Genomic DNA, 25,010 nt, shown 5'->3' with positions numbered 1-25,010 from the left:
ATGGCGGCGTCCTGCGGCTCCTCGCAGCTCCCGGCCGCCGAGCCGCCGCTGAAGATCCCCAAGATGGAGGTGCTGTCGCCGGGCTCACCGGGAGCGCTGAGCGACGGCAACCCCAGCCTCTCCGACCCCTCCACCCCCAGCGGCGCCTCCCCCCTCGGCCCGGGGCCGGGGCCGGCGGCCGGCGGGGCCGGGCTGGGGGGCGGCGGCGGCGGGGCGGGGGGCCGCGGCGGGGCCTCGCCCTCCGTCTCCTTCTCACCGGGCGGCGCCGCCGCCGCCGCCGCTGCCGCCGCTTGCCGCGGGATGTCCTGGACGCCGGCGGAGACCAACGCGCTGATCGCCGTCTGGGGCAACGAGCGGCTGGTGGAGGCGCGGTACCAGCAGCTGGAGGGCGCCGGCACCGTCTTCGGCAGCAAGGCCCCCGGGCCCGCCATGTACGAGCGCGTCTCCCGCGCCCTGGCCGAGCTGGGCTACGAGCGCACCCCCTCGCAGTGCCGGGAGCGCATCAAGGTACCCCGGCGGGGGGGCGGGCGGCTCGTCCCCGGGGAGGTGACGGGAGGGGGGGGGAAAGGGGCGGCCCGGGTGTCCCCGGGCTCATCTCCTGGGGCTCCTTTTGGCCCTGGGGGTCGGGGCAGCCCTCCCGTGGGATCGCCGCTCAGGGTCCCCCCATGAGAGCCCGTTTTCCGGTGCCTTTTTTGGCCCTGGGGGTGGCGTCGCTGTGGTCCCAGGGCTCAGCCCAGCCTGTGGCCTCGGGTGTGGGGGCACTGCGTCCCCTGAGCTCAATCTCTCCAGGATCTCCCCTGAAGCATCCTTTGAGCCTGGTTGTGAGCATCCCCCGGGCTCAGCCCATCTTTTGACCCTGGATTTGGGGGCACCGTGTGCCCTGGGTGCATCCGGTCAGGGTCTCCCCCCGCGGGCAGTTTTGTGGAGCATCTTGTGGCCCTGGCTGTAGGCATCCCCTGGGCTCAGACCCATCCTTTGGTCCAGAGTGTGGGGGCACTGCAGCCCCTGGGATCACTCCATCAGGGCCTCCCTATGCAGGCAGTTTTCCAGAGCATCCCTTAGCCCTGGGTGTGAAGCACCCCATCCCGTGGGAACACCCTGTCAGGGCTTCCCCGCGCAGGCAGTTTTCTGGAGCATCCTTTGGCCCCGGCTGTGGGTGTCCTCTGGGTGCGAGGACCCCATCGCCTGGGCTCAGCTGCCTGGCTCCCTGCAGCACCCAGTTGGCATCTCCTGGCCTGGAGCAGGCTGGGTGCCATGTCCTGTGGGTTCAGCCCTCACACCCGCAGCCTCCAGCAGCGTCTTTCACCCCCAGCACTGCGTCCTTTGGGTTCAGCCACTCGGTTCCCCCGCGTGAGTGGGCTGTGGCAGCATTCTCCAGCCCTGAGAGCGGGGCAGATGCTGTCCCAGCCGTTCGGGTCCCCTCGCATGGATCATTTCTGCTGGGATTTTGGGGCACTGCACCCCCTGAATTGCCTTCTTTGGCCTTAAGTGTGGTGGGCACCGTGGCCCTGGGTGGGTTGACTCAGTCCCTTACATGTCCACCAGCCTCTTCTGTCTGTGAAGGGGTAGCACTAGCTGCTCCTTGAAGCCCCCATGGGAAGAGGGGGCTCCCAGTTGCTCCAGTAACAAGGGGTGGCTCAGGCTCTGGTTGCCCTCTTGCACTCGTGGCTCCCTCTTTTGCTTTGGAGTTGCTTTACAGGGTACAACGTCTCCCCCAGCTCGCACCGGAGTGTGTTGCAGTCTCAGAAACCTCTTTAAGAATTGAGCCGTGTTAAACAGCCCGATGGGCTGCGTTTCCTCTGGCAGCAGGTTTTAAAGAGGAATCTTTCCACTTGCATCATTCCCTGAGGAAAAGGGAAAGGCTGGGTTTGGTGTCCAGCTTGGGAGCAGCAGCTCCACGTGGCCCGCTTTTACTAAAGGAGATATTTAGAGACACCGTGGATGGGGTGGGAATTGCTGTGAATTTTCAGTTTATAAACATGAATGAAGCTTGCAAGGGCGAATTAAATGCTCTGAGCTCCCTCCAGCTTTTATTTTCCCCTTTTGTGACCCATTAGACTGCCCATGCAGCCACTTAAAATGCTGATTGATTTAAAAAAATGTAATATCTTGTTATTGCTAGGGATCAGCGAAGCTGTTTGCTTCTCTTCTGTTAAATACAGCTGTGCCAGCACAGTCAGGCTGGGAATCTCCAGGTATATACACCCAGGCTGCCTTTGATTTGCAAAATATGTGAAATAAGGGATTCTGCAGTATGGAGGATGCTCAGGAATAAGTGAGAGACTCACCCTTCAATCCCTGTTAATTAGAACAGTCTTTGTCCCTGAAAGTAGCTGGCCAAAATGAAGTAACCCCCCTTCCTATAGCTGTTTGAGTTTCTTAATGTATTTTCCTCTTGTCATCTTGTTGCCTCCATGTATTTGCTGCTCAGGGATTTATTTCCCTTGAACGCATCCAAATATTTTTTGAGAGGGACGTTGCTGTGCTGCAAAACCTCTTCGAGACCCTCGTTTTCTCAGCAGCTTTCAAGGTGCTTGTTGCTTAAATCGCTTCTTCCGTGAAACTTTGGGCTTTGCCAGCGGCTGATGCATGCTGGAGAAGTTTGGTTTTGTCCGCAAGACTCGGATGGTTTTGGGTTGGGGGGGGTGTTTATACAGCAGCTGTAGAGGGCCGCTACCCCAATTTTGGCTGCAGGCTCTGCAACCATTATGCTTTGGGGGAGGCGAAGCATGGTTGTGAGGAGAAGTCTCCCTACTAAAGCAGCCCAGGACTGGCTGTTCAGGTTCAGACGATGCTTTTGGATGGAGCTGGTCATGGGTTGTGGCTGCTTTGGGGCCAGAGCAAGCGTTTTGGTGACTGCTGGAAGATCCCATCTTCCCAGGAGTTGAGCTTCTTGCAGAGGAGGACTTCTCCCCCTTTCCTTTAAGAAGTGGTGCTTGAACACATCTTTGCCCATGAAATGTTCAAGCTTGAAAGAAACCACGCATCACTTACCTATCAAGCAGGGAATAAAAGACCCCAAGGTTTATATTTTTCACCTTGCAATGGCTCCAAGAGCAGCTCTTGACAGACCTGTCAGACATTCCTGGATCAACACGGGATACGTTGGGACGGACTCCTCTCCGATACCTGGTTGAAAGGTGTGGCTGGAGGGGAGTTGTCAGCTTTCCATCCGTGTGCTGTCCTGTGCCTGTACTCGTTTGTGGGTTGGCCTGTCCTCGGGCTGTCTGTCGGGTGAAGAACAGCCGTTCAATGCCAGCCGTGTCTGGTGCTCATTGGTAAAGACCCTCCTGGGGGGCTTTTGGCATCTCAAACGTGCTCCAGAACAGGGCTGGCTGCCTTGTCCTATGCCCATGGTGCTGCTGCCTGAGCTTTTGCATGTCCTGGATCCCCACCACGAGTGTCTTCATCAGTGCAGTCACCTGGAGGCACAAAAAGGTGTTATTTTTCCCAAAGCCTTCGGGCTTGCAGTAGGTTTTTCCCTGGAATCTCTATGAAATGGGCGCTCATCAAAAGCTGGGGTTTCTCGCGAGAGCCAAGCGCTGACCTTGTCGTGGGGATTATTGAGATAGTTGTGGTAGCTGCTGCCAAAGCTAAAATCCTTTTTTTTTTTTTTTTTTGTAAGATTCTAGGTGGAATTGGCTGCTTGACTCTTTCACGCTTGACCAAGAGCGAAAATCGCTTCTGGGTGTGGAGGGGTCGATGCCTGGAGGCATCTTTAAGACAGAGTAGGACGACTTGAATGTGCTGATGGAACAAGGGGAGGTCCCAGGCACTTCGTAGTCCCCTGCTGTTGGCTGTCTGAGCTGAAAACAGAACTGGGGAGATGGTGGTGAAGGAGCACATAGCTGCATCGTTCCATTTATTATCCATAACATGATTTTATAGGATACTTAATGCCCATCAAGGGACAGTAGCGTGAGGATTTGCTGATGTGTTATAAACGTAAGTCGTGCTTAAAACATAGAGGATTCAACTTATTTTATAAATGCATTTTAGATAAGAACTCGATATTGGCTTTCTTCAGGACACCTGCCTTCCCCGGACTCTGCCAAATCTTGAAGAGTGAGTTAGAAATGAGCTGGAAAGGAAAAAGTCAACTCCGAAGAAGAAAGTTTTCCAGTTGATCGCGTAGATGCATTCTCTCCTAATTCAAACAGGATGCAAAGTAAGGTCCCGGTTCAGATTTTCGTCTGTCTCTTAACATCTGCATGTGCTTTTCTGCACATAAGCAGTGCTGGGCTGCAAGCTGGGAACGAGACCGCTGTTGGGTTTGAGCCACTCTGGAAGTGTCTGTTTCAAATTTAGGGATTCACACGTAACTGTTCCCAGCAGCTTTTCCTGGTTTCTTCCTTCGGAAAGAGACCTTGAAGCCGACTTTGTGGCTCGGAGGTCAGTGGACTGGTGAGTTCGGCAATTGGGAGCTGCAGGAGGGCTGAAACGTCTCGATTTCTGCCGGTTGGGTTCCCAGAAAAGCTGTCTTGTGCTCTGGGGTTTTCTCATCCTGGCATGTCAAGTTGTAGCCTTAATCCTTGCTTGTTTAGTAATTTATTCTGACTGTCCCTACGACGCAGAGCCCTCGTTAGAGGGGTTTACTAAAGCACACGTGTTTTACATCCAGCCCTCCTCCTGTTTCCTGTTCACGGTCAAGGATTTAGCCCGTTTTGTGTATCCTGAAACTCCTCACCTCTCCGCAGCAGTGCATGGAGAGCCGTTATGTTTTAAGGTTTGACCTTAGCGCTGGTGTTTTAAGGCAGATGATGGAATACTTGGCAAAACCCTGCCCAGACATGCATGCTGATTTTTGTGCCCTTCGCCTGGCGGTGGTGTTTCAGCCGGAGAGCAGGAGGTTAGCTGTTAACTCAAGCTGCTTTTAACCACAGAAAAATGAGCTGTCGCCTCATGCTGTGAAGCTGCCGTCTGAAGGCCAAAAGCCAACGTATCCAGTCTGTATTCTTTGAGATCGCTTTCCATCAGGTAATACGGTGGGACGTCATCGTTTCATCCTCTTCCAGCCTTCACACGTGGCTGCAGTGTCAGGGGGATGCTCTGGGGAAGCACAGGTGAGCTCAGGTTTTACAGTGGCTGCTGACCAGTGCGAGTAATTTTCAGGCAATAAAGTCTTGTTTTATTTTAAAGGAGTGTTCCTGAAATTACGTGCTCTGGTTGGTTGTTCAGTGCTGAACCTCAGGCATTTTTTTAAACCCGTGGAAGAATTTCTGCTTCTGTTGTGTGCATCGTTCTTCACAGAAGGTGAAATCAAAGACTCGCTCTCCTGACAGCGCTTTGCTTAGCCGAGCTGCGAGAGCGTTTTGGTGCTAGGACTTCCCTGGCTGGGGTTGCAGCTAGCGAGCCTTTCACGAGCAGAAAGAAATCGCCCCTTAAAAAGTTACCGTTCAGCCACGGGAGATGGTTAAAATGAATTTAGGGGCCTTAACCTGTCACGTCTTCAGCTACCGCGGAATTGAGGGATCTGCTTTTATTTTGCGAGCGAGCTGCTGAAATTTGTTTGCCCGGAGTCGGTGCCAAGCCATTTGTTCGAAGAGAAGCAGCTCCAACATCTAACTCCCAGCTGCAGGAATTCACGAGTCTCACTGCCGATCGCAAACCTGCTCCCCTGGTGTTGGATTTTTCTGTACGTACCGACCTTCTCACCCCGGACAGGTGACTGGAGGTTTCTGCTGAGTTGTGGTTGTCTGCTAAGTGTGGTGTTTGTTTTTCAAAGAAACAATAAATACCTTGAAGACGCTGGTTGAACACTCGGAGAACGTAAGGACAAAGGGGAAAAGTGAGTGCTGCGAACCCACATGAAACGGAAAGGAATGAAAAATCACGCCTGAGCATCAGCCGTTGGTGTTCTCTTGCTTTAAGCTGTATGTAAAGCGATGACGACAGGAGCTTGTTAATGGGGCTGTGGTTTTAGCTGCTTTACGATGTAAACAATCTATTTTTAACTCTTGCGTGAAGTTGTTTTTAAGGAAGGAGAAGTTGCAGTAGCTAGACTGTCTCAGAAGCGACGCTTGCCATAATCTAGTTTGACCGGCGTGATACGGGAGATTGGATTTCACCCAGAATTTCATCGCTGGGTCCAATAACGTTAAGCAGAGCAGCTGTCTTTTAATTTGAAGATCTCAAATGATGGAGCATCAGTTCATTTCGTAGCAACCAGCCAACTGTCCACCTCCAAAACAGCTTTGCCTTCTATTTCTTTTGAATGCATTTTATCTTTGTCTTGCATTTGTTATCTCGAGCACAGATCCTCATCCAGGTAGCTCCTCCAGCTGCGGTGTTTGCAGGCAGCGTTCAAGTTACCTCCAGATCTTTCTTTGGCTTAAATCCATTCAGATGCGCTGGGTTTTCCAGGCTGGGTCGTTTCTTGTCATTTCTTGAATCCTCTCCAGCAACCCAACTTCTTGCTGGAGGATCTCATGGGCCCTGGTAGGTAGGAGCAACTTTCTGTTGACATTTATAAGCTGGAAAAAAAAAAACTCTGTGGTAACAAAACAGGTTTATTTGTTTTTACTCCTTGAATGTATTGTGGGGCTGCAGCAGAGGAGCATCTCCGGGGGGTGAGCATCACGTGGAGCGAGACCTCTTGCAGAGCAGCTGCATCCTCTCTCTTCAGCCGGGGTGTTTGCAGAGCGGTGTCGTGCTGGTAGGCATCTGTCTCACTCTGCACGTGCAGGACAAGTGTCTTTCTGTCCAGTAGCTTCCGCAGCTGTGTTGTGCGTCTGAAATACTCCGGGCTGGTCGTTGTGGCATACCCAGATCATCCACTGCTTACTGCTTGGGTGCAAAGTGATTCCCGGGGGCAGCTGGGAGCGAGCTGGCAGATTACGCTATTGAGACAGAAACAGTTGATGGGCAGGAACTAGTTGCAGAAGGGCCAACTTGCTAAACTTGAACACTGAATCTTAATTTGGGAGATTTGTGAACATTAAATCTTAGTTTGGGAGCAAACAGTTTTTCCCTGTTGTGCTCTTTTGCCTCTGGAGGACTTGGGAAGGTGTTAAAAACCCTCCTTCTGATTTTTATCACTTGTCCTTAGCCAGCACACGCAGGCAGGCAGAAATTTTTGGCATCCCGTTGGCATCAGTTACTGCAGAGGCTGCTCTGACGTCAGGAAAGGGTGCCAGCAGCAATGATGCAGGAGGTGTTGGATGGTTGATCGTGGATTTTATTTATTTTAGAAGCGACTGGATGCACCTGAAACGTTCACCAGAACGAAGCTGGTATGAGAGCGTAAAGCTTTAAGCGCCGGTGTGGGAGTGGATTTGCTTTTGTTACTCTTCCCTGTTACGCTCCATCCTACCAAGTGTATAAATTTGGGGGCCGAGTAGATGCTGCTCTCTGGACTGCTCTGGTGTCACCAGTTACCAACCCTTGACCACTGGTCCTGGTGAAAATTGGAGTTAAAGCCACCTTTGGTATTTCACTTCCAGCTTTTCCCATGGATGTAGATATTGCTCTCCACTGGTAACGTTTTCTTAACATGGCTGAAGGCCAAGTGGCACAGACCTTCCTCTAGAGACCCCAGGACGAGCAGCGACACACTTCTAGGATGGTCTTGTGCACGAAGTGTTCTAGCTTTCTGAACTACACAAGAAGTTTCCCCCGTGGTGCTGCCTGTGTTGATGCTTCCTGCTGCTCAGCTGAAGCTTCTTTTGGAGAGGAGCGTTTTCCCTCCCACCCGTGGGAGGGTTTGTGCTGCTTTTCGTCTTCCCGAGGGGCACGTGGCCTCGCTCTGCTCCTTCATCTGAGAGTGAGAACCAGCAGGGATTTGGGGCTGTGTGGTCCCTCGTGGCTTACTGGTAGCAGAGATGTGAGCTGCTGAGTATTTCTCAGACCTCTTTGGTCCAGACTGCTGCAGTTTGGATTGTGGGGGCATAAAGATGTTTGTCCTGATCACAGTGGATACGTGAAACTTCAAGTTTGATTGTAGGAATGAGCATGTTTCCGAAGGCAAGACAATCTACTCAAGTGTGGCCTTCGTTGCTCTAAAGTAAGCTGTGATGGGTTTGAGCAGGTCACACCAGGAGTAGGTTGAACCCTCACTCCAAAAAGGCCATTGAATGACTCGAGCGTGTCCAGAGAAGGGCAACGGAGCTGGTGCAGGGTCTGGAGCACAGGTCTGATGGGGAGCGGCTGAGGGAACTGGGGGGGTTTAGTCTGGAGAAGAGAAGGCTGAGGGGAGACCTCATGGCCCTCTGCAACTCCCTGAAAGGAGGGTGCAGAGAGGGGGGATGAGTCTCTTGAGCCAAGGAAGCAGCGCCAGGCCAAGAGGGAATGGCCTCAAGTTGCACCTGGGAAGGTTTAGACTGGCTCTTAGGAAGGATTTCTTTGCAGAAGGGGTTGTTGGGCGTTGGAATGGGCTGCCCAGGGCAGGGGGGGAGTCCCCATCCCTGGAGGGGTTGAAGAGTCGGGTTGACCCAGCGCTGAGGGATCTGGTGGAGTTGGGAACGGTCAGGGCGAGGTTCATGGTTGGACTGGAGGAGCTTCAAGGTCTCTTCCAACCGAGATGATTCTGGGATTCTGTGAACCTTACTCATGTGTCTCTGCCAGCCGAGTCTTGCCTGTAGGACGTGTCTATCCCATCTAAACTCTTGACAGAGCCAGAAGTGATCGGCCGTGGTGGGTATGGGCATGGCAGAGGGTTTTGCTGATCTGCCTTCTCAAGCTCTAACTAGTTACTCTTCTTTTCCTCCAGTGCTGTCTTAAACCAGAAGCTCAGTCCGTCGGGAGATGGAGGTGCCCAGCCGTCTGCCTTTCCTCAGGCAATACTGGAGAGTTTCTTCTCTCTAGGTGTCTAGCCTGATTAGCATCAAATCCCTGAGAAGGGTATGAATAATTTTATTCTCAGCTCTCTAACAGCAGCAACCGATGGAGCATCTTTGCAGGTGGCTATTTTGAGGCATGAGGTGCAGGGAAGTTCAGCTCTTGGCACCGCGTATCACTGCGTAGCTTCCTCACTCGGCTGGGCTGCAGCTTGTTATACCCTGGGTTTGTTCCCTCTTGGCTGCTGGCAAAGTCCTGCCTCATCTAGGTTGACCTCTACAACTGGCTGTAGTGCTTCTGTAGATAACTCCTGTCCAGGCAAGAGCTTCTTTTTTTTTTTTTTTTTTTTAAATATAATTAATTGTGATTTAGAAATGGGCAGTGGTGGTGTTGCCGTAAAAGCCAGCGCAGGAACTCTCTAAGACTCGTTCTGGAGTTTTAGAAAGCGGGTGTTCTTTATTGCAGCGCTGGGCGCACACGTTTTGGCTTACAGTGGAAAACCCACGGTGGTTTTTTGTTAGGTTCTAGCTCTGGCTGACTAACCCAACCAAAAAACATGTGCCTTGCCTTGCCTTGACTGACATCCCTTATCTGTGTCTTCTAGGGTGACTTTGCTTCTTCAGGTCATTGTCCAAAGAGATCTCTGGTTCCTTTCTCAATCAGATGATCACCTTGTCTGCGTTCCCCCTCACCACTCATCTCCCCTTGGGACATTCCCGTGGCTTTCCTTGTTCTGTGCTGGAGCCACATCCTTCAGGAAGCCCCTGTGCATTTGGGCACATCGGGATACGATTGAGGCTTTGCTCTTCGGTGCAAAGTGTGATTTATTTTGACTGCTGGCGTGTCCCCAAGTGCTGCGATGTGCAGCCACCTGTGGGGCTGGAGCCTTTGCAGAGCCAGTGCGTGCCTGCAAAGTTTTAAGGGTGAGTTTGTGCAGGGCTGCTTGTTTTTCGGAGAGGAGTATTATGGCCTGGTGTCTTATGTTGGAGACATGTTGAAATCATCAGCTGCCTTTCTGCAGCGGTGTATGGCAGTCTTGAGAGTTTAACATGCTCTTTCTTCTCCTTTTGTTCTGGACAGACCACAGAAATAGGGTTTCTTGTGGCAATATCCCATGTGAGTCTCATGTTCTCCTGCCTTGCACACATCTTTTAATCTAGAAGTTCATGAGCTAGCAAGTTGAGCAGAGCTGTCAGACTACTGTAGTCAGTTCTGTTTCCTCACGCTCCCACCATCCAGCTCAGGAATGAAGACTTGAAGAAGGAAGGAAGACTTTGCCACTCATCCCTACGTATCCTACAACCACTCCAGGCTTCAAAAGCTGTTTCTTTTGTCCCAGTGTAGTTTCATCTCATGTTGTTTGTAAGTATCCTGGCATGACGAGGGAGGAAGCTATTTGGTACTACTGTTCTTAATTCGGGATGTAAAGCCAAGACTTTCTCTCTCCCATTAAGTAAAAGAGCACCTCCGGAGCTGAACGTGGTGCTAAGTAGTGCTCTGTGCCATCGGGACCCCTTCTAGGCCAGCTGCTATCATTTAATCGACTTAAATAGATTAATGTGGACACGCCTGTAGGCAACCTAATTGCTCTGCAGAGCCCATAGTGTCTCCCTGAGAAAGAGCATGTCTTGGATCAGGGATCTGGAGTTTCTTGTGTTGGACCACCTCTGGGGTTATATATAAAAAGCTCGCTGTGGTGTGATTCTCCCTCATCTTATTTTTTGCTGGGAGGAGGACTGTGTCCACAGCCTTCCTCAAAGTTGCTTCCTAAGGCTTTTCTGATTGTCGTGCTGCAGTTCCTGTAGAGTGATCGGTTCTCCTGTGACTTCACTTGTAGAGAAGATGAGGGATCGTAAGTTAGAAATGGTGAGAAAATCCACGTTGAGCTTTTTGACTGTCTCCCTCCTTTGGATTTCATAATTATAAATTAAGCAGGGATAATCTGTCTTCGTATTGCAGGCAGTGTTGCAGAACAATAAGCAAAAGCCTCGATCTCTTCCAGTCTGTGCAGTCACTGGGCAGTTATCAGGTCTGTTTTCAGTTACTTGTCCTAAATTTACTGGTTTCTTGTCTATCTGTATCAATATATGTATGTGCACTTTAGGAACCACGGAGCAGGAGTTGAGCTGGACACCGAGAGGAGTAGAGGAGGTGCGTAAGAAAAAACCTAGATCTTAAATCTTGGCGATCAGAATAACCTGGCTGGGAGAAAGGTGTCTGAACCATTGAGTGCTGTAAAACGTCCAGGGGAGGTTTCCTGAAGTCTGAGCTATTAGTTTGGCCTTACAAGGGTCTCTGAAGAAAATCGTTGTGGGAGGTGCAGGCAACTGCAGAGGGAGAGCCATCGCTCTGGTCCACCTCACCCCTGCCACGCAGAAGCCTGTGGGCGTCCGTGCAACGGAGCTGCGCTGTGTTACTCGGAGGTGAACGTCACTTAGTAGGGTTGGAGAAACTGGGCAGTGCCTTCAAGAAGAAAGAGCTAGTGACAATCCCAATTCTCCAAGAAACAAGACCAAGGAGCCACCAGTTGCTTGGCTGCAGGCCTTCCGGTGCTTTTGAAAGCACTGAGTTTGAGGTTGTTCCCTCCAATTTTAGGTTATCTGCTGGCAGAAGTGGAGGTAAAAGATGGCTCACGCAGGCAGGTCCAGAAGCATCTGGGCAGTAACCTCGAAACTACTCTTGACCTGCAGGAGTAACAAGAGCATTGCTCATTTATTTTAGCCCCCTTTCCGCGTTGCACCCTTTAATTCTTATACTAGTCTCCACTGACTTGAATCTAAATTATTTTCATGGTAAAATAAGGCAGTTTGCAGCCTGAATGAAATAATTACTACTAGGCTACAACCCAGTGTGAGGTAGATAACTCCATGGGTAGGGAGGGATGTTTTGAAGCACACGCTTAAAACAGCAAGTGGCTGTTGAGTGTTCCCAAGAGGGCTTGGCCAAGAGCGTTGATGTTTTTTGGTTAACTGCCCTGGAGATGGTTTGTTTTCCTTAAAGACTGCTAATAAATTCAGCTAGAGGCTCTAAATCTGAGCTTATCTCCGATGGATAAGCCAGGGCAGGTGTAGGAACTGGGGTTTGGGAAATGGATTTCAAAAAAATCTGACTTGGGTGGATTTTAGAAAGAGTTTGGGAGTGCAACAAGAGTTTGCCTGTATTGCTCGGTGAGATTGGAGCTGAAAGGAGAGAAATTGGAGTGAAAAAGCTGGGCGATGCATCCTCCGATGTGCTTTTCCTCCGAAGGGGAAGCAGGGCAAACTGGGCCACTTAAAACTGCCTCAGATGTTCCTAACGGGTTCTTGTTGCCAAATTTTAACGACAAAATTTGTCTGTACCCCCAGCCCTAGAGAACGCAATTTGCCTGCAGTGAATATCAACAGATTTTTTTGGCTGGGTCCTTGGTTCCAGGTTGATGTAACCAGTTGTTTTTCTCCCCGCTTGCAGACAGAAACTTAAAATTTGGTGGTGTCCAATTTGGTGGCAGAATCGGGAAGGGTTCCACCTTAAACCGCTGAATAATTCTGGTCTTATTGCTGCCTGTGTGTTTATATGGGGTGGTTTTTTTTTTTATTTTGTGTTATTTTTGTGTGTGTGTTGGTTGGGGTTGGTTTTTTTTTTTTTTTGAAACAGCAGGGTAGAACTGACTTGCTGCTTAGCAGTTTTGCTTCTGCCCCCAGGGCTCTGAGTATCACAAGGAAACTGGTTAGAAATGTACTCCTTTCCTGCTGATGCTGTTAAACCAGTTATATGAGGAACATTAGGTAGGTTTGAGGTTTCTGGAGATGTAAATGTGCCTTTTGGGGGGAAAAAAAGCGGTTTTTGCAGTGATGTGTGCTTGAAAGTCCATTAAGCTCTTTTTCCAGGAGGCAAGGCAACAGGACTAGCTCTTCCCAAATTAATGCCTCGTTTGAACTCCAGAAGTGGCTTTGCCATTCAAGCTAGAACCTGAGCGATCTAACAAATTTAATATGAAAAAAAAAAATATATGTTTTCTAGCACTCTACCAATCTGAAAACCATCAAGATCCAGCAAACCTGGGGCACATCATTATCTTTCACAAGTAGAGTGGTGGTAGAATTAAAGCCACGTTGAGGGATGCACATAAAGATTTTTTTAATTTGTTTTTTTAACACCCCCAAATAGTTGCCTGGTGCTCGATTAGGGGAGAAACGTGGAAATCGTAGGCTTTGCCTTGCTGTCACGCAGCGAGCGTGACGCGCCAGCTCGGCCGTCGGTGCGGGATGCTACAGGGATCACCCAAAGTAGACGAGGTTTTTGCATCTGTCTGTACGGGAGGTTTTGGCCTCAGCACTGTTTTTAAAGGTTAATTAGACAGAGCCGTCTTAGTATTGTTTCTTACTTAATGCTTGATATCAAAGTCTGGGAATTTGGAGCATTATTGATTTGACCTCTTTTAAATTTCAGCAGCTTCACAAGAGACAGAGTGAGTTAGTAAGGAATGCAAAATATGTAAGTAATATATATTTTCCTAGCTGAATAGCTTAGGCATATACATTTTGTACCTTGTGTCTTCTTACCAGAGTAAGGAAGGTTGGACCATCTTTGCTTTGGGGGACTCTTCTTTCTCTTTTCCTTTCCCTCTCCTCCCCGCTTCACCTTCTCCAAGCTGTGGGCACAACACCAGCTCTGCTTTCTCCTCCTCGTAGTAGGTGTGCATTTTCTTGGCTGGTTGGTATCTCTGACTGGGGGTCTCTTGGTATTTTATTTATATTTTTTTTTCCCTATGTTACATAACAGATCTGGGGATTTTTTTTTTTTTTTTGAAGTGGGGAAGAGAATAAATCGCCCGAGTTAAATCTGATGAACCTGTAGCTGCTACGCAACTTTGTCCTGTGTCGTAGATGTTAACGCTAAATCGCTGCAGTGGGAACGTCGGATACGTACGATGCTTCCTGGCGGGCGTAGATTAATTTGGGAGCACTGCATTTAGCTCGTGAGCGTGGGGCAAATACTGATCAGCAGAAGTAAAAAACCCAGAAAAACCTCTAAACTCTGCCTAGCAGCCATGTAACTGTCTGCAAGTGAATGTTGTGCTCTTCCAGCCGGTCGTCACGCCGTGAACGTGCTTTTTTCTTGTCTTAGACCCTCCGCAGGTGCTACAGCCGCGTGAAGGAGCACGGCGTCGGGAAGAGGAAAAGCAGCTACACGTTTGAACAGCTGGAGCAGGTTTTTGGGCAGGGAGGATGGGACTCCCAGCCCTGCCAGCCCGTCCTCATCAACAGCAGCGGCTTGTACCAGGAGCTGGAGTCGGATGGCAGCACCATGGAGGAGTATTCGCAGGAGGACTGGGGAAACCACAGTCAGGATCTTCATTGCTACCAGACCGGAGAACAGGAATTGGGTAAGAAATCCTGTTTTGGTGCATCTCAATCCGAGAGAGATCTCGAGGGGCTGGAGCGAGGGCAGAGGAGGGCAACGAGGCTGGGGAAGGGCCTGGAGAATAAATCCTGTGAGGAGCGATGGAAGGAGCTGGGACTGTTCAGTGTGAGGAGGAGAAGGGGAGGGGAGACCTCATCACTCTCTACAGCTCCCTGAAAGGACGTTGTGGAGAGGTTGGTGCTGGTCTCTTCTCACAGGGGATTAGTGACAGAACAAGAGGGAACGGCTTTAAACTGCAACAGGGGAGGTTCAGACTGGACATGAGGGAAAAATGTTTCCCAGAAAGAGTGGTCAGAGAGTGGAATAGGCTGCCCAGGGAGGGGGTGGAGTCCCCATCCCTGGGTGTGTTTAAGGGCCGTTTGGATGAGCTGTGGGGGGATGTGGTGTAGGGGAGAACTTTGTAGAGTCGGGCTGAGGGTTGGACTCGATGATCCCGAGGGACTTTTCCAACCTGAGTGACTCTGGGATTCTGTGATCTCCGTCCTCTGATTTTTACCTGTGCTCTGTGCTCATACCTCACACATAGCCATATATGTGCACATCTCACACATCTCAGTACCAGCTTTCATGTGTCAGACACGATGTGCTCAAGGTACTAAACACTTGATGTCCTTGGGGAGAAAAGGGAAAGAAATTCCCCAGTTCATCATCAAAAGCAAACTGTGGTTCCTGAAGTATTTTAGGATCGGGGCTTGAGTTTAAAGAGCAGAGCAGGGGGAAGGAAGGGGCTGTGTGAAAGAAGACTCCAGAAAGGTGACACATTCCCTGTCTCTCCTTCCCCTGCTCAGTTCTACTTCCCCTCGTGGTATTAGGGAGATGTTCTCCCTTTCAGTGGTACCCAGCTTTGGAGGTTCTTGGGCACCAGCTGAACCTCTGCGTTACCGTCCAAACACCATTCGCTTAAATTATGAACAGAACTTCAGACTATTGCTATTAATGCCTATAAAAAAATGTTGCTCCTTCCTATATACCCTAACTGGTGTGTTTGTTTTAAACTTGTAAATATGCTTATATCCAGATGTGTAGCCTTTTTTAAATAAAAAAAAAAAGCCAAGCAAGCTCACACTCCAGGATTGAGACCTGAACTGAACTCCTCTGCATGCTTTGCTTGCCTGAATTATTGGTGTCTCTGCACAATAATCAATATATTAATTAATCTGGAGATTTGGTTGTTGCTCGTGGCTTATTGAACGTTGTTAGACGGATCAAGGTACCACATACTTGATTGCAAACGCATGCTGATCCGAGCAGTTCTGTGAAGTGGGTTTCTTTAAGCATATTTATACCTCTTGAGCCACTGATCTTACAGGTGCGTGTTCCTCCCTTGCCTGAGCAAGGGGGTTATTTTCAAGCTGAAACTTTGTCGATCAAATTCAGCAGAGACCCAAGTGAAGCGGTATTGGAAGGCGAATTGGATAAAGGCTCTTGGTGCCATGAGGGGTTTTTTTTTTTTCCCCCCTCGTGATTTGTAGGATGAAACAGGGAGAGGAGAGGCAGTCGCTTATCTGTCCACAACTGTGTTCAGGGGACTGGTGAATTAGGATGCTTTGAAAGAGGCTTAAATCACCGTTTAGTGTTAAAATTTGCAAGCTGGCTGTTAACCATGTTCTGGTTCTCTCAGACTTCTTCCCCAGGGGATGTAAAAGTCAGAAATACGTGGGAGAGAAATGGTGGGGAAAAGACATTACAAAACGTATGTAAACGACGGCTGATTCTATCTAGTTTGACTCATTCTGGTGAGTCAAACTCTGGTCTCCTGGTTTGTCACCGTTTTCCTTCAGTCAAATCGGAGACATTTGTGTGCATTGGGGCTGACGAGATTCTTAATGTTCAGAGAAGTTATGAGAAAAGCACTTAGCACACAACATCTAAATGGAATACAGATGCGTTTGTTCTGGTGCTTGCTCTTCAAATGTGCCTTTGAAAGCAGAATAGCCTTCTTTTCTTTCTTTTTTCCTTTTTTTTATTAAACAATGCAGTTTGCAATTAAATTGATTTGTGATTTAATAGCAGGAACTGTAGTCTTGTCCTTGAAAGGTTTTGCACTTGCAGAGATAGATTCAGATCTTAACTGACCACATCTCCTCCAACGAAAAAAACCAAAAACTATTCAGTTACAGAGGATTTAGGAACTGGAGCTGTCTTGTGCAGAACTCTAATGGACTGACTGGCTTAGGAAGCAACTCTAATTTATTTTTTTTTTATTTAATTTCAGCCTTTAAAAAAAAAAAAAAAGCCCCAGGAACATTATTTAAAATATAATTATGTGTTGGAATTTTACCTTTCAGATGAAATGCCTACCACAAAAAGAACATTAAAGATAAAACAGGAATCTTCAGAAGACACGCAGTAAGTAATTTATGAATGTTTTACCCTGGAATGTATTTCCCTGGGGATGTTGTGCAGGAGGGGAGGATATTTGAAACTTCTGATTATAATTATAAATACATTGTGAAAGACTATTCATACAGTTGAATCTGCTTTATGCATTATTCCAGTTACCTCAGAACATCTGAAAAGCTTCACAACTCTGTTTCTTCTTGGCTTCATCATTCAGCAAACGAAACAAGACTTACTATATGAGTGCAAGGACTTAAAGTGCAGATAAAATACACATCAGATTTATTAGGGGGGTGTGGGCTGGCTGCAGGTGTCGTGACATGAGGCTGAGCTCTTGGATCTATTTGTAACCTGGTTTGTTTTGGTTTTTTTTTTCCATCTGCCTCTTCAGATGTAAGGAAAAAAGAGAATGTAAGAGTGGAGGAAAGAAAGAGGGAGAAGAGGGACACAGCACCCCTGTAGCAGTGTGTGCTGGTGGCTTGGTGTGAGTAATGCTTGCAAGAAAAGTTCATGCATTTCTCCTCCTTGGTGGGAAGGCATGCCAAAGATTGTGTTTTGGTTTTTTTATTTTTGTATTTTATTTTTATAACTTTCCAGAGCTGACTTGAAACCTTTTGGATCAGTTTAATCTGACAAATACCGGAGCATATCGAATGCTTTGAGCATGTGAAGCTCCCTCGCTTCGCCAACAATAACACGGAGCGTTTTGAAAAATGAAAGGAATTGTGCTGTATTTACTCAGACCGGGGCTATTTTCTTCCGACCTTTAGGGTTTTAAAACCCACAGGGCGATGGGAGTGAGCCATCGCAAGTTGGCTCGCGGACCCTTTTTGAGTGGGTTCCACGCAGGAGCTCCCCCACCAGCAATTTGTAGTGTCGTCTGAAGTCAGTCTGGTATTTCCTATGCTGGAAAACGAGCTGCTGTAGGGGAGGAAATCATCAGCACTGTATGCATTAACAGAGTGTCCCTGGTTAGTAATACAACAGAAGCTTTTTACTATAACTAAATGAAAAAAAATCCTCCAACCCCCCCCCAAAAAACAAAGAAAAAAAGCTTTCATTGTAATGACCTAGCTTCATCAGACTCCTCACTTAAGATGGATTTTCGTGGTACCCAAAAGTGCCTTTTTTTTCTTATCGTGGAGCAAATTCAGTTTAGCAACTCAGGGATGACCCGGAGAAAAATAACTTTTTTCAGTAGAACTGTTATTATAGTCTCTTTGGACAGTTTCTTAGGACTGTTCTGGGATAATTTTACCTTTCAAGGTGTGCTTTAGCGAGCTGCGTAGAAAAATAATCCTGAATTTTCAGAGGTGGGGGCTCAGACTGCCTGAATCTTCTCTTCTAGGTTGTCGTGGCTTAAACCCGGCCAGCAGCTGCTCGCTCACCCTCCCCTGCCCCTGGGGAATGGGGGGAGAGTTGGAGGGGTAAGGGTAAGGAGACTTGTAGGTTGAGATAAAAAAAAGTTAATAATTGAAATAAAATTGAAATAACGATGATAATAAAAGAAAATACAAACGGGTAGTGCACAGTGTGGTTGCTCACCACCTGCTGACGGATGCCCAGCCCGTTCCTGGCTAGTGATCCCAGAGGAGAGAGAATCCTGAAACCACCATCCCGACAACCCGAGTGGAGCTTCCTGATCAACCCTCAGCTATACCCTGAGCAGGACGTTGTGTGATCCGGAATATTCCTTTGGCTGGTTCAGGTCCAGTGCTCCAGCTGTGCTCCATCCCCAGCTTCTTGTGTACCTGCACACTGACAGGGTGTGAGAAGCTGAGAAGTCCCTGATTTCTGAGCAACAGCTAAAACCATCAGTGCGTTATCAGTATTTTCATATCAAATCCCGTGCTGAGTCCAAAACACAGCCCTGTTCTAGTGCCAAGAAGGAAGAAAAAAAAAAACCACCAACCCATTAGCTCTATCCCAGCCAAAACCAGGACACAGGTTTTGATGTGTAGCTGGTGCAGGGTCTGGAGCACAGGTCTGATGGGGAGCGGCTGAGGGAACTGGGGGGGTTTAGTCTGGAGAAGAGGAGGCTGAGGGGAGACCTCCTGGCCCTCTCCAACTCCCTGAAAGGAGGGTGCAGAGAGGGGGGATGAGTCTCTTGAGCCAAGGAACCAGCGGCAGGCCAAGAGGGAATGGCCTCAAGCTGCGCCAGGGCAGGGTCAGACTGGCTCTTAGGAAGGATTTCTTTGCAGAAGGGGCTGTTGGGCGTTGGAATGGGCTGCCCAGGGCAGGGGGGGAGTCCCCATCCCTGGAGGGGTTGAAGAGTCGGGTTGAGCCAGCGCTGAGGGATCTGGTGGAGTTGGGAACGGTCAGGGGGAGGTTCATGGTTGGACTGGAGGAGCTTCAAGGTCCTTTCCAACCGAGATGATCCTGTGATGGATGACTGGATTAGATTTGGTAGATTAGACCTTTCAGAGTTTTCTGATCGTTTTTTTCCCCCCAAGTTCTGTCTAAAATGCACAAAAGTCTCGGAACTCTTGGGTGTTTTGTGAAGCGTGCAGGTGATAAGCCCATCTTATGTGCTCAGTGGAAGCACAAAGCATCTTCCGACACAGACATTTGCTGAAAACTTCTTTACCCGCTCTGAGAGCGAGGAACTTTTAAACTCTGATTTAGTAGATTAAAAGCACTAGGGAGGAGTGTGACTGATATGAAGATAAACTGGGTATTTATTTATTATCTTCAAAAAATAGAATTGTGTCTGTTCTTGAAAGGCACGGATGATAAATAGATGCCAAACTTTTTCACCTCTTTGGCCAGCATTTTAAAATACAAATCACTTATTTGAAAGGACGTTGAAATAAGGCCGTTTCATCTGCTTGCTTGGTCAGGTGCAGATTTTCAGCAGAAATAATCTCGATAAAATCTGAGGGCGAGATGGGGCGTTCAGACTCTGTGCTGAACCTTGCGCTGCAATTTTTGATGTGGAGAAACTACGCTGTGGCGATGCTGGGCTGTGAGCACACGTGTTGCTAAAAATCTTGTCTTTGCTTCCCTCTTTCCTTCCCCTGGATTTTTGGAAGGATTTTTGGAAGGATTTTTTTGGAGCTGAGCAGCTTGCATTACAACAGGGGCGCGGATGTGCACCATGACATTATTTCCCTAGCAGAGAGGGTGGGAGAGTGCCACCGAGATGCTTGCTGTAGGAAACGTATCGCTGAGCTCTCCGGGCGCTGGAATTTATTCCGGCTCTTCTTTTCCTGATCAAACACACACGTGTGAGGCTGCTGTTGCTATCAACTGACCACAAACCTGCAGAAAGAGGGGGAGCTCGCTTTACTCCGGCCGCCTGCGAGGGGTTCGGCCGCTCCTGCCTGCTGATGGTGCACACCAGAGGTGGTAGCTCCAAGCAAGCTGCGCGGCACGTTAGCACAGACCTCTCGTAGCTTCAGGTAGTAAATAACCAGCCTCCACGGACACGTAAAGCAACGCAGGAAATAAGGGAAATCCTTATTTTTGGCGGTGTAGGAAGAGAAGAGCGATAGGTAAGCTTTGTCTGGGGCTTGTGCTCCATCAGCTGAACTTTCCTTCCCCACGCCGGCTCTGCTGTTGCATCCCCTTGGCACGCTGCTGCCTCCAAATAAACTGTTTGGAAAAGCGAAACGCTACTCAAGACTCTGTTCTGCTATTTTAAATTTATTTTTGAGGAGCGGTTTTATTCGCTTTGTGAAGATGAACCAGAAAAAGCTTGGGGAGCTGGGTCCTTCACTGAAACCAGCTGTTCCAGCCTCTTTGAAGTCTGCTTTGGTTTGGAAACAGTGCCTTAAAACAAATTTGCACCATGTCTTGTCTCGCATCTTTCCTCATTTGAATTGCAAAAGCTTCCGGGGAAAAAGAAATGCAGCTGGCCAGTCTCCAGCCCCGAGGTCGTGGTTTGACGACAGGGTAAAATCCAGCTCTAGGGCACCTTCTGCAGATGAAAAATGGGATTGCCTTGTGACACACGGTGCTGACAGAGGGTGACCCCTCCGCTCGCTTAGATTTTTCTATTGAAAAATAAATAATAGTAACAATTTGACTCTTATTGCTTATAATACCTGTGCTTGGCCGAATCGTGGAGATGCTGGGTAGAGCCTGGGAAAGTGAAGCTCCGCAGGGCGGCTGCTGAACTGTCGCGTCCTGGTGTAAGCAGGAAGAGGAGATGCTGAAACTGGAAAGCAAAGCTTTTTAAAATTTCTTTTTTTTTTCCCCTGTTGCTTCCTCTGTGCTCAAAGTGATGGATTCCCTCTGTGGAAAGCCTTTCTCTCCCATACGCAAGGTGCTGCTGGAGATCATCTGTAGTGAAATTATTCCTCTCCCCAGCAGGAGCAGTTTGAGTGACTAATTTTTTTTTTTTTCACCAGAGCTTCAGCTCTATTTTGTGCTGAACTAAACTTAGCGAGAATATTTATAGTGTAATTAATAAAGGTGGGAGCTTTTTTTTGTTGGTTCTTAGCTCTGTTCCTCCACTGTTGAATGAAAATCTACCCACGCTGCTTTCTTCTGTCTCTGGTTTGGATGGGACTGCTTTCTTTAAATTGAGTTCAGCTGTCTCTCTTGAGTCGAATGAGTGTATAACAGCAGTGAAGCACAGGCTCTGTGCTACCAACAGCCCTGCGCTTACCCTGTCCCCTTGTCTGGCTGGAGTCTTGTCCCCAGAAGGTGAACTTGCACTTCCAAAAGTCTAAAAAAAAAAAGACATTTTTCCAAGCGTAGCGATGCTGCGCTGCTCAGCATCTGAAGAAGCAGCAGGGAAGCTGTAGAGAAGCTTTGAAACGGTTCAGTATTGCCGCAGTGTTTGGATGTAAATACAAATGGATTTGTGTAAATACGCGTTTTTCTTGTATGGTGTTTCTCTCCTTTGCTGCTAGGGAGGGGGAAGTGGAAATAACTCCTCAGAAGTAACTTGGAATAAGAAAGAGGAGTTTGTTGACGATGCAGCAGGCGTTTTGAAAAGCCTCTGGGGTCAGACAGCTCCTTTTGCCAAGCAGGTCCCCTCCTTGGTGCTCTAGAAACTCAGTTACGCTCTGATTGTGGCAGAGGTGCCTGTGCAAAATGACTTTTAAGGTCAAACCAAGAATCTTCTGGCGTGGCTACTGCTACTAGATAGCGAAGACGGGCAGCACGCCCATGGATGGGTCCCTCCCGTGGCCGTGAGCAGTGAGTGATCTCAGCGGGGGGTCAGGGGGTTTGAACAGCCGGGGTGAGGTTTGCCGAGCTGGCGTGTGCCGACCGCCGGGCGTCCAACTGCTCGACACCGCGCCCAGCGCCCTCAGTCTGTCCTGGAGGCACCGCGTCGCCTGAAGGACAGCCAGCGCGTGGAGAACCTTCCCAAAATCGCACGTGTTGTATTTACACCTCTAAAAGCAGGGTTTTTGAGACCAGAGGCCGTGAGGTTGGACCCCTCCAGCACCACAGGAAGGGTCTGCAGCTCCCAAACCTTCTTTCTTTGAACTCTTATATCAATATGCAGGAGAAAGAGGCCACCTGATCCACACAAGGAGTCTCAACCCCTTGTGCGGTTTGTGGGGCATCATATCTGCTTTTACCTAAAAACCTTCGGTCCCTCACCAGTCTCGTGCCCCAACTACGGGGCAGCTGTTGGGAAAAGCTGCTTTGAGGGGGTTTAAGCGATTTCAGTGAACGCAGCGCAGGAACCCACGAGAGGAGGGGAGTTTGTGCGTGCCCCGTAGAAGAAAACCCCATGTAGAAGAAAACAGGAGCTGCCTGGAGCGGGGATTAACGACGCAGCGTTTCCTCCTGGTGGGATATTGGAGGAGGAAGGATCCTCTTGGGGATGAGGTGACCCCCGTGGGATTGCAGTTCGGCACGACAGATAAAAGGGAGTTGCGTGGAGCAAGCTTTCAAATCCGATTTGTTGGACCAAGAGAGATTTCTCTATTACCAAACGAGTATCGCATTATCTTCCTACAGCTTTGATTATAGGACAATAACTCCTAAAATTAGTAGTTCTCCCTACTAGCTAATTACGCCCTAAGTGTCTCATTCATCCTGGAGGAAGCTGTTCCAGCTCGCTTCAGGCGCACGCGAGCGCTCGCTCCTGATGGCTTAGCAAAGCGTAAATCCCTCCGTGGAAACTCGCTTTGATGCCGGCGTCGTTACTGGGAGCGAAGAGAAATCTTGGGAAACGCGGGGATTTTTTTTATTGGCAATCCCGAGGGATTTCTGTTATCCATCCCGCAGCAGGTTATCCCATCCCTTGGGTCTGGGCGGGGTCAGTCCCTTGAGCCCTGTTGCTGACCCAGCGCTGGGCCGAGCCTTTCGGAGCGACTTGGCGCTCACTTTGTGGGTGTTTTTTTTTTTTTTTTACAACTACAGCCCCGTTCGCTCGCGTTAATTTTGGAGTAATGACGAGGTGGAAGCGGTTTGAGTGGCGGATGCAGCTCTGGGTGCTGCTGGGGACACGTGGCTGTAAAGAATAACTCAGTAACTGAGTTTGCATTTATTTAGCGGCACCGGACACGTGTTTGCTCGCGGTGGGTTCGAAGCAGCGCAGGTAGGAGCGGGGCGTTTCCACCGTGTGGTTTTTTGGGGTTGGGAAGAGCAGAAATCTTTCTTGGAAGCTGAACTTGGGGATTTATCAGCTCTCCTTTTCTGTACTGGGTTATCTCCTGCAGAACTTTTTGCGTGAAATCTCATTTCCGGCAGAGATTGTTGTTTGCTTGAGATATCGGAGGGAGTTCAGGTTGGGTTTTTTCTTTAGTTTTGCTGATATTAATTAAAAAAACATCAGCGTGGTGTTACAACCCATAAACCCACCTAGCAATGTAGGATGTATAGAGGAATAAAATACCCACTGTCTAAAAAGCAGCTGAGAAAGCTGGAAGGGATTACTGTTTTCCGAAGGTCGTTGCGTTTGCCGGGATGGTTTTGCCGCTCCGGTTTACTGATGCCTTTATCCTTCTCTCCGTGTTTTTTAATTTCCAGGAAGCGCGACGTCATGCAGAATATTATGCAAATCTTGGAGTCGGTCCAGTTGAAGTGGGAGCTGTTTCAGAGCTGGACGGACTTCTCCAGGCTACATCTTTCTAACAAACTGGCCATTTTCGGCATCGGTTACAACACCCGCTGGAAGGAGGATATTCGTTACCACTACGCAGAGATCAGCTCCCAGGTACCCCTCGGCAAGCGGCTCCGGGAATATTTCAACTCGGAAAAACCGGAGGGTCGGGTTATCATGACCAGAGTGCAGAAAATGAACTGGAAAAACGTTTATTACAAATTCCTGGAGATCACCATCAGCGAAGCCAGATGCCTCGAGCTGCACATGGAGATCGACTGGATACCAATCGCTCACTCCAAACCCACCGGAGGAAACGTCGTTCAGTATTTATTACCGGGAGGGATCCCCAAAAGCCCCGGCTTGTATGCCATCGGGTACGAAGAGTGCCACGAGAAGCCCCCCTCCCCTCTCGCCGAGCACAGGGGGCCCGATCCTGGCAATGAGACTCAAGGGGAGCTGGAGGTCCCTTCGCCACAAGCCTCCCTCCGGGTGGACATGGAATCCGCCCGGATTATCTACTGTTACCTCGGCATCGCCGAGGTCCGGACTCTCCAGCAGTGCCTGTTTTTACACTTTCAGGCAAACACCAAAACCTTCAGCAAAGATTGGGTCGGGATCAACGCCTTTTTATCTCAGAACTGCGTCGTAGAGCCCGGCGTGTCGCCCAAATCCATCTACATCAAATTTGTGGAAGTGGAGAGGGATTTTCTTTCCGCCGGCTCTTTGGTAGAGTGCCTGGAAAAAGCCATCGGATACCCCTTAAAATTTAACAACTGAGTCTCGTCCTTCATAAGGATTAGGGCTTTCCGCCCCTTTTTTCCATCTCGCTACCAGACGCTTTCGGATCCTGTCTGTTCACAGCCGGGCAAGTCGGACTTTTCCGCCTGGAAACGAGTTTTGGGGTGATAAGAAGCTTGCGGGGCGCTTCCCACGAGCTCACCCCCACAAGCGAGCGTGTCCCCGCTCTCTTGCCGGACAGACCGACCGGTTTTCCTCCCGGAGCGGCGCGGCGAGGAGAAGCCCCCGGCCCGTGAAACGACTGTAGGTACATTCCACATCGGACAAGCGCGTACACGTGGCGTTTTCATACGAAAAGCTGTTTTTTTGGTTTTTCTTTATTCCACGGTGTCTCGTTTTTACGCATCCGTCTCTCTCTTAAGTGTTATTACGGATCTGAATAAATAAGCAATAGATAACGGCAAGTTAAACGTTGAATCACGTTAAAGGAGACTGTTTTTCAAAGCCACCGTTAGATACTGTTGTATATAATTTAGAACTTCACTTTTTTCACCCATCAAGTGTTCTCCTCTCTCCAAACAGTGTTGCCTGCAAAAAGACTTTGGTTTCTGTGATGTATTCCACTTTACTAGTAGCGTTGCCATATCCGCTTTTATTTTATTTTATTTTTTAACATTAAAATAATTCCTGGCCTTTTTATTTTTATTTGTTTTATTTTTGTTGTTGGGTTGGTTTTTTTTTT

The 25,010-nt window shown here is 49.0% G+C and overlaps 1 protein-coding gene across 16 annotated transcripts; it reads left to right on the top strand.

The window, feature by feature from the left end:
• MSANTD2 (Myb/SANT DNA binding domain containing 2) lies at positions 1-24,967 on the top strand. 16 transcript variants are annotated; one of them, XM_074894832.1, is made up of 7 exons: positions 1-507; positions 10,735-10,804; positions 10,880-10,926; positions 13,204-13,248; positions 13,882-14,140; positions 16,467-16,527; positions 23,455-24,967. In XM_074894832.1, the coding sequence occupies exons 1-7, from the start codon at positions 1-3 to the stop codon at positions 24,305-24,307; spliced, it is 1,842 nt and encodes a 613-aa protein (XP_074750933.1). In that variant the 3' UTR covers positions 24,308-24,967. The 16 variants fall into 16 exon arrangements, 14 of the variants coding, with proteins under 14 accessions (XP_074750933.1, XP_074750932.1, XP_074750938.1 ...); XM_074894836.1 differs by lacking the exon at positions 1-507 and adding an exon at positions 8,309-10,641; XM_074894831.1 differs by having other exon boundaries at positions 10,735-10,926.
• The last annotated feature ends 43 nt before the right edge of the window (positions 24,968-25,010 follow it).

Source organism: Strix uralensis, chromosome 26 (genome assembly GCF_047716275.1).
Source record: "Strix uralensis isolate ZFMK-TIS-50842 chromosome 26, bStrUra1, whole genome shotgun sequence".
Lineage (NCBI taxonomy): Eukaryota > Metazoa > Chordata > Aves > Strigiformes > Strigidae > Strix > Strix uralensis.
Note: the sequence above shows the minus strand (reverse complement) of the source record. Positions and strands in the feature narration are given on the sequence as shown.